The 9,485-nt window shown below is 38.5% G+C and overlaps 1 protein-coding gene across 1 annotated transcript; it reads right to left on the bottom strand.

Annotated features, from left to right (window-relative positions):
• Positions 1-6,937: 6,937 nt before the first annotated feature.
• Positions 6,938-8,938, bottom strand: LOC132958633 (dynactin subunit 6-like). The gene is made up of 7 exons (XM_061031589.1): positions 8,823-8,938; positions 8,540-8,604; positions 8,312-8,417; positions 8,132-8,220; positions 7,836-7,883; positions 7,482-7,624; positions 6,938-7,377 (listed from the first exon to the last, which is right to left on the bottom strand). The coding sequence occupies exons 1-7, from the start codon at positions 8,855-8,857 to the stop codon at positions 7,279-7,281; spliced, it is 585 nt and encodes a 194-aa protein (XP_060887572.1). The 5' UTR covers positions 8,858-8,938; the 3' UTR covers positions 6,938-7,278.
• Between the last annotated feature and the right edge of the window lie 547 nt (positions 8,939-9,485).

The raw sequence follows: 9,485 nt of genomic DNA, 5'->3' as shown, positions 1-9,485 counted from the left end.
GGTTTGTCCAAAGGTAGAAACAAATCTGCCTGCCAACACCTTTCTCTGAGATTTCATCAGTCCAAACTAAGAAAGTCATGAAGGAGTTTCTTTTGTAAAAGTGAAATATATATGTAGGCCAACATTTTCTACAGCAATTCAAAGATACTGCATTCGTGTAGCAAACTTTTTTTTTACTTTAAACTAAAACTCTTGGAAGCTAACAGGAGTAAGATCTATTTCAGGCTTCTAAGAAGTCCTTAAAATTCTCAACTGTGTAACAGATAATCACCTACCTGTTTCTAAATGAAGATAGGCTACTTGAAAAAAGTTTTAATTTTTTTCATTTATTAAATTAAATTCATGAAAAAGTCTACGTAATTGGCAAACGTTTTTTAGGGCAGACTAACGGAAAGTAAGCCCATAAGCAACATTATGTCATTACCAACCCATTATGTTCACACTTTGGAGAAATCAATGTGCCCTAAGGGGATTTTTTAAAACTCACCTGGCGTCTCCAGTCTTAACACAAAGCTAAGCTAAGCTAACTGGCTGGAAATTGTTGGTCCAAATATAACATGATGTTACAGACTTGACATTGGTTTCACTCTTTCCCTCCATCTGCAAAACACATTTCCCCTTGGAGACAATGAAGTTTATCTCGAAAGCAGGTAAGCATATCGCCCAAAATGTCAAACTACTGCTTTAAAACTCAGTGATCTTTATAGCCTAGATAACAAACATTTCAATAACAAGAACCATGGCTGTAACAAGGCGAGATGGACGATTGAGACATAAATCGGATTATCCAATATCATCTTCTGGATCACTGACTCATAGCTAAAAGGCCAGCTTGATATGAGCGCAAAAACAAGAATCTATCATGACACAATGCCGATGTATTGACCAGTGGTGGATTCCCAAGGGAGGACCCCCGCGGTTCCTGGCAGTCAGCTCAGTTGGCGGCCGGATGACTCAAAGATGATGTTTTCTCGTCTCTTTGTCTGTTCACTCTTTCTTTGCATTCCTGAAAGTCGATGTGAAAGAAAACTCACTGCTCTCGATGGTTACTTACTTCCTCCAAAACAACTGAAGACAAAAAGAGAGGGAGAACAATGTTGCAATCATCTAGAGGTCATCTGTAAAAAAAAAAAAAAAAAACAAGCAGACCTTCTTGTAGGACCTGACAGCAGCTCTGGGTTTGGCAGAACAACACACTTCACCCTTTTGAGTGAAGTGGGGTAAGTGGCTCTCATTGGGCTCCGAGCCAGGCCATTCCTTTCCTTTGACTTACTGATTCTTTCCTCCCTTATGCTTAGTGCCCTTTGATCTTCCTCTAACTTCACCAATGAGCAATTTGTGGTCAGATTGACCCACACTAATTAGCCCTGAGAGGCTAAAGCATTGTTTTAGTTTGGTCAGTGTTTTTCAGTGGCTTGTTCAAAAGCATAATTCTTTTTACGCAACTTATACAGTATGTGAGGTAGAAATCACATGAAATGACACTACAAGCACTTCATAAAGTTTGTCTATGATTTTTTTCTTATATTTCAATTCTTTCAGGAGGTGTTTTTACAGTCTGAAGAGTTTTACTACTGGGTATTCCATTTGCTGCAATCACCTCACAACAGTAAAGTTCGCGAGGCTGTCTTTTTACTGAGCTGTGCTCTGAGCTAACACTCATAAAATGACAATGCAAAACAAAGATGTTTAGCAGGGATAATGTTAACCTCACCTTCATCTTAGTTTAGTGTTAGCATGATTATTCTTTGGTCTATTTAGCATCTAAGTATCTCAATGTCCAGCTGAGGATAATGACATTACTTTGCATCATTACCATTTGAATAGTATTTTAATTTTCTCCCCATGTTTTGTGTAGTTAACTCTTTGAACAATTATCTATCCAAATAGGTTAAACAATAAACTTAATTTATTTTCTTCTCTGTAATTAAAGCCCATTTTACCAGCCATGTCCTGGTGTGTATATATCTTTTAAAACAAGTGGTCACTTTTTACCATAATCTTGTTGAGTTGCAATTCTTTCAGCATACAATTTTTAACTTATTTTTTTGTCACATTTTATATCATATGTACATTGTCAATTTGGTTACGTTTTGACAAAGTAGTTTGAACTCATTTCCCAAAGCATTAGGCCTAGCTAACGTAATCCCAATGCTAGAGATGAAAGTTAAGGTATAAATAAGATTTACGAGCATGTTCTGTATAATTCAATGTTTAGGAACCCTAAACATCTACAAAAAAGGTCATTCATGTACAAGAAGTAGATGATAGTCAATAAGTGGAACCTATTGTCATACTAGTAATGATATTCTGTTTTGGAGAGCTCAGTGTCTAAGTGTGGGTGGAAGAGCGAGTGAGAGAGAGAGAAGTGGAAGTTCTGTGTGTGAATGAGTTATGTTGTTAATATCGGTGCGGCTGTGAATCAGTGGTAGAGTTGAATTGCTTCTGCTGTTATGCCAGTGGTGTGTGAATGTGTATGAATGGGATTAGTAAATACTGATGGTACCTTACATAGGAGCCTCTGCCATTAGTGTGGAATGTGGTTTGACATGTAGAGTAAAATCAGCTTTGAATAGTCTAGAATAATAGAAGTGCTATACAAGACCAAGTCCATTTATTGGGGACTCGAGTAGCATGAGAGCAGAGAAATTAGTCAATGGTAGCTCTAAGAACACAGTGTAAGTACAGTTTGAGCTTTGTGCAAATAATAAATTAACCCAGACTCAAAGTGGACACCAAGTGTCTGCTTGCTGCTTGTTGAATTAAATGAGGTTAGCCCTGAAGTTAGCTACAACTTTGGGCCCAAAGCAGACCAATATGTGTCCCCTGTTCTTTCTGACTGTAGTTGACGCGCATACGCAGTAAAGGTAAACATAATGGCCTGAGGAGAAAGCTTTTAAAATCCCCAAATGGATCAGGATGAATTATCTGGTTACCAAGCATATTGTATAGCCATTCATACAATGTCTCTCAAGAAAAGTCAATCAAAAAAAAAAGAAAAGATAAACTCTTGTTGTCACCGTCAGAAAAATTCTGAGGATTCTGAGTCAGTTGGTTTCCTCTTGGGACCACGAATGTCATGATCAGAGTCACTTCATAGAAATGTATTGGTGTTGAGTTATTTCCATGTGGGTCAGAGTGAAGGACCAGCAGGCCAGCCAAATAAACCATACCACATTCATGGCTATACACTTGAACTAAGCTAATACAGTAGAAGTTATCATCCAGTTTAGCTTTTTAAGTTTCCCTCTTTTATCACAATGGCATGGTTCCAAAGTTGAGTGTCATTTTATCAGTGCACACATTATGTCATGCTCTGTTTACTGTCAATCACCAAACCCCCACAGGAAGAAATACATGTCTCTGCCGATAAAATAATCCAGCAAGAATGTGTTACCTTACAAACTTAAGTTTCATTTTGTTTTGGGTTTCTTTTTAGCTGGCAAAGTGCAATGTGAATTTTGGGTCAAAAAGTTCAAATCGAAGATGCAGTTGTTTGGAAAAATGTTGTTTGAGTAAAATAAAAAATGTTCATCATCATATTTCCACTGTTGGACTGGCTTAGAGAAGGGTCGACCTAGCTCTAATTACAGAGTGGTGAGGTAGAACGTGTGTTTTACCCTCAGGGTCACAGTTGGGATCATCAGGTATAGCCGTGTTAAAAATCTGACAAGGCATGAGAAGCGAACCTGCTTTAAGCAAAAACAAGAAATGGAAAAAAATATTCTGTCTTTCTGGAAAGACCTGAACTCTTGGTTACGTACAGAAACACATCAAAGAGGCACAGGTCTGTGTCATTAGACACTTTAAGCTTCTATGGTTCATCAGGCTGAGGAGAGGTCGAGCAGCGAACAGAGAACTTGCTAAGTATGTCTCCTAGGCTTGAATTCCAAAATGTTGACACAAGTCTAAGTAATGGACTATAATGTTCCCTCTGACTGCAGCTGAGTGGTGCTAAAATGTCTTAGAGCAGGTCAAAGGGAAGAACGTAAAGTTATGTCTTCTCTTTTGTTGCCCAGTGGAACCAATAAAAGGTTAAACTTAAACCCAGCCCCAGAGGTTTTTTCTTTCATACCGGCTTTAATCTTTATTGAACAACCTGTGTGTGTGTAAAAGCAGACTGTTAATTTGCTTTCTGTAGTTAGCTTTGAGCTCAAGAACTCTGACCTCCGCTGAGCTCACTAAGCTAATCTTGAAAGATCTTGTTCTTTCATTATGAGGTTAACATTTTATTTCTTCATGTAATTAAGTTTTATGAAATGTTTCTGTGAATTACAAGGAAAGTTTTACTTCAAATTGTTAACATAGGCCTAGATGTTTATGAGGGTATGTCCACATACTAGCTTATCCATGCAGGAGCCATATAATGTGATATTGAGTACTTCATTTATGATTTTGTTAAACTTCACATGATTTCATTTATATTTAAACAAATCAAAATGGCATACATGTTGAAAAAGGGAAGATGAAGTGCATGCTAGAAGCAGACTTGCATAGCCTAAACATGCTAACATCCACACCATGCTAACATGCTCAGCATAACATTGCTAAAATCTGTATCTAGCAGTTGTAGGCAAGTCTTTACCATTAAGACATTGTGATTGAGCATAGCAAAATGCTACAATTGTTTGAGCAAATGTTTATGTTTAGCATTTTGCAGCAGCCTATTAGCCTTTTAGCATAGTAATATTTGCCCGCTAACACCAAGTATAAAGTGCATAGAAATGTCAACCGCTTTTCAATTAGGCTATAGAAGACTGAAAAAAAATAACTTTTTAAATTATTACTGATTGCAGCACTGGGTTATAATTAAGGAATTACTTAAACTACTTGATTTATTCAGGAGGGGGCTTGAATTTGTGCTTCAAACTCAATGATCAGAAGACCTCATATTTAAGATTTCTCTTTTTATAACAAAATCAAATAGCAGTGCCCGATGAGAAGTCGGATGACCAAATAGTAAAAGTCAAAACATTTAAAAATTAAACCACAGTCATGGTTATTTAACTTTATGCATATACACCAATTTCTATGCAATCATCCAATTATATATTTCAGTCTATAGACCAAAGTTGAATACCAACCAAACAACATTGCCGTACAAACACAGAGCTATGCTGTTATAACATGGCTACAAACTCATGATATCCAGTGTTTCAAAGTCCCTGTTGTGATTAAATTAATCATTTCAGTTGGATTGCAATGGAAATCACTGTGCTCTATAGGTCACATTTCACTTTTCAAAGGTGGAGTGGACCTGGATGCAAAGGTCAGCTGTCAGAAAGCCTTTATCCTCCCAAACCAACTGGTGGCCTGTTTGACCATGACTGACTGCAGTGGACAACAGCGGGACTTGAGCTGTATTTGCTACTGAAAAAACAAAGATATTATAATGCATCAAAGAGCAATAACGGATGTATTTGTCCCTTTTTTGTATAAGCTTTGTTCCATAGATTTCTATGTGTAGTATGGGTTTATTTGTGTTTCACTTACATTGTCCAGCAACCTCCTCAGTATCAAGTGGTGTTACAAACTCAAATCTCATTCTTCTATATTTGTATATGATAAGACCATTTTAAGTTATAGAAGAATCCTACATATTTTAGCAGAGTTTAAATATTAGTTTAAGATAATGATAATAAAAGAAAAGAACAAACCCCTTGCTTCAAAAACAAGTGTGAGCTGGATAATTCAGTTTCACGACACTACAGTAAGGGAGAGGTATAAATAACTGCTTCCAAATATAGAACAACATTTGAACTTCCTCTTCAAATTCTTGCCATGAGTTGCTATCATCATAGCCATTTTGCCTCTCTAAAAAACCCACCGCAGATTAAGGCCGCACTCGGCCCCCATGAGGTCCTTGTCACTCTTCACATTCGTGCAACTGTGCCCAGCATCTGTCTTACTTGTCATATTAAAGTAAACTGATGCTTTGGCAACATCCTAAAATACAAGTGATGGTAGTGCAGAGGGGTGGGGGGGGGGGGGGGGGAACAGGAGAAGTGCGAACGGAAAGTAGCCTAGCAGTGGCCCCTGCTGCACTCCACTGCCGAAATAATTAGCCCCTGGTTGATGTGGACTCCTCATGGGACTCCACCATGACATGTTCAAATGAGTATTGGCAGTGTGCGACACCAGCTGTGGGCCTCCTACAGGGAGCTGCTGTCCTGTGCAGCGCCCTCCCCACCGAGCATTAAAAACAAACCCTGTAAACCCTGAAGAGCAGCAGCCTTGAGGTTGTTTTACAGCCACAAGAGTTTCAAAGAAACAACTGTTAAAAGTGACGTCTGAACTTCTTCTGTCAGGTGATTAAGGCAGAGATGACCACCGCGTTTGAATCCATCCACACGCGAAATCTGAAAGGCTGGGCCACAGATGGGCGCACCACCAAAGGGGTTTCAACAAGAAAAGAAGGAAGAGGGGGCACCGGGGGGGGGGGGGGGGGGGGGGGGGGATAATTCAGACCCATGCTGCAGCGGAAATGAAAGTTGCCACCACACCCGTGTCAATTACAAAAAGCCAGGCATTGTGTGAAATTCCCACTGTACCCAGGGCACCAATTTAGCATCCACTGGTGGGTGGGTGCAGGACTAACAACACACTGGATCCAAGATGGAGATAACCACACCCAAACATGTCTTTTTTTCTCTTCTCCGTGATTGTACTTCTTTACATGTAAACCTGCTTGCAGTCACAGTTAGCCAATGCACATGCAAATCTCTGGCCTAGAAGCTTCCTTTTATGGTTATTTTAAGGACAAAGAACATGATAATATTGATATTTTTAGGCGTATTATAAATAAATGCTATTTTAATTGGTTGTTTTGTATCACCTGATGGAACAAAGCCCTAAATGCAGACAGTACAGAGGCTGTACAAGCTGTTGCTCAATAGCATCTCCTTGTGGCCACATACTAAAAAAACACTTGCAGTAATTCAAGCTTCTTGATATAATCTTTATTTCAATACTAATGTATCTTTATTGGTGCATTGATAAATATATGTGGGTATTATCAGTAAAATGGCACAGGAAAGTTTGAAAATGTATCACAAATAGTGTAAATATTGATATGTAAGCAAAGTGAAATGGAAGATATTTTCACAAGTGCCAAAGAGTGGTGTCATTCCTCACATACAGGGAGAAATACAGAGTCATTTCAGGGTCAGAGGTATTCTACAAGACATTAAAGAACAACACTAAAGTGTAAGAGAAGTGAAAATTGAGAGAAATGTGTCGGTCTGTGTGCAGAGGCTTTGGGTTTAATATCACTCCGTCTTAGTTCCTCACAGGCGTGCTGCCTCCCTTGGTTGTCTTCTTCAGGTGGTGATAGTTTGGCAGAATCTTCATGAGGAAGTCCAGCTGCAGAGTCTGAGGCTACGAGACAAAAAAGCCATCCCCTGTTAACACGCATCCGCACACTGGCAAACAAAACTTCTGTGACTCACGGGGCATTTAGACAAGCATCTGTGGAGACTGACCTGTGGCTTTTCGCTCTGCACGCGCCTGATGCAGTTTGAACCGTACACGACTGTGTTCTCAGGCACGACCTCACATGTGTTGACCTGGCAGCATGCGCCGACGATGCACCCACTGGTCAGGATCACGTTTCTCCCAAGATCAGCTGCATTTTTGATACAACAACTTTGTGTTTTAAACAATAGAAATACTAAAACTGGGTTCGGTCAACGTGAAAGGATATAAATTGATCAACAATGCCATGCTGCTCACACAGTGGTCACTATCTGTTTCATATCCTAACTAGCAAATACATTAATGTATCTTCCATGATGCACAGTTCTAATAGGATTACAGTAAGTAATTGCTGTACTTACCTTTGGACTCAATCACATTATTGTCCCCGATTTTTAACGCTTGAGAGACTGTGGCACAAACATTAAGGCTATAAACATAAGACATGACTTTTTTTTTTTTTTTTTTGCCAAAATATTTTTGTTATTTCCTGATTGGGACATTTGGAAAATAATGTCAGTGCTCCCTGGTGGACAAACTGTGTAATTGCGATACTGTTTCAAAATGTCCTGAAAGATATATTTAGCCCTTTGGTAATATAATTTCCAACTCCACCGCAGTTATGGTTGCACATTGTTATTTGCATTGCAAAGGATACCACATGCAACTTCAAACACATTGTTGGTCCCAATTGTCATGGTTTTTGGCTCCACTCCCTCTGTATCCGGCATGATATTCTCTGGATAACTGCAGACAGAAAAAAAAAAAAAAAAAAAAGGTAAGATAAGGTGCAGCTGTAAGATCAAATAGGGGATTGAGGTGATTTACACAGTGTAACCTGTTAATGATAAGCGCCTGCTCCTCTATTAGATTACCCTCTCCAATGACAATAGGTCCTGCCTCTGCTATAATCCGTGCTTTGGGGTGGACAACTGTTCTAGCACCTGTAAAAAAAAAAATAGATATAGGCTGTTTTAAACGGGACATACAACAAAAACAGAAAAACATAAACAGCTGAATAAAATTGTAGAAATGGCGTTTGCTTCTAAGAGCAACATTTTCTCACCAATGGTCACATCTCCTCTTATTTCACTCTCAACACACACAACAGCTCCAGCTGCTATCTTAGCACTGCAAGAACACAAAGAAAATCAGGATGAAAATGTATTTAAAAATCAAAGATGCACAGCAGCCTTCATTACAGGCAGATGATGAGGCCATCAAATAAAAAGGAGTGTCGCACATATGTGATTAATAAACATTATTCATCCTTAATACGAAATGTTTTCTATGTTTTCTAATATTTACAAATGTTCATCTCGTAGACTGTAAATATTAGGCTCATCTACCTTTTTTGTGCCGCGATTTGCTTGGCGTCTGACATCCTTGCGACGATGACTAAAATGCTAGATAATTGATTAGTAATCCTAGATAAGAGTCGGAGCTCGGGGGTTGATTGCCTTTGTCTGAAAATATGTAGCATGAAACTTTGCTGCTATCTACTGTATTGTTCAGGTTACTGCAATGAAATGTTGAAAACATACATGTATATTTTTTAATGTTATAGTATCTTTTATCCAGATAATGCTTATCGATCTTCAGTCAGAAATGCTTAAAAATATGTTTATTGCTTCTATTTATTACTCAAAAAAAAAAAGTTTCAGTCAATATGGGCTATATTTCTATTCCATATATTAACCACATAATCCCTTTCCCCACTAATACATATATATTGTTTAGGGGATTAGGGGACCAATTAACTCACGGATATAGTGTAGGCTACTTTATAGGCATTATATAAATCTTTGGTCCTCTTGGTCTCAGCTCTTGTTGTTGGGTTCTTCTGTTGCCTGGGTTCTTATAATGGTTCTTGTGATGGTCGGGTTATATATGTCTGTTGGGTATTGTGCACTTTGGGTTCTTTTCTGTTGAATTGTATTTAATTATTCTTAGTATTTTGCATCTGTTATATTCTTACTGTTGTTAATGTTCTTCTGTGTTTGGTTTAGTTT

Source organism: Labrus mixtus, chromosome 23, assembly GCF_963584025.1.
Source record: "Labrus mixtus chromosome 23, fLabMix1.1, whole genome shotgun sequence".
NCBI classification, from domain to species: Eukaryota; Metazoa; Chordata; class Actinopteri; order Labriformes; family Labridae; genus Labrus; species Labrus mixtus.
The sequence above is the reverse complement of the archived record's forward strand: the minus strand, read 5'-3'. Positions and strand labels throughout refer to the sequence as shown.

Coding starts and splice junctions, on each gene's coding strand:
- LOC132958633 (XM_061031589.1), bottom strand. CDS start 8,857: ATGTCAGACGCCAAGCAAATCGCGGCACAAAAAAG. Junction 8,221..8,311: donor CAGGCGCTTATCATTAACAG/GTTACACTGTGT, acceptor TTCTGTCTGCAG/TTATCCAGAGAATATCATGC. Junction 7,884..8,131: donor TGTGTTTGAAGTTGCATGTG/GTATCCTTTGCA, acceptor TTTGTGCCACAG/TCTCTCAAGCGTTAAAAATC.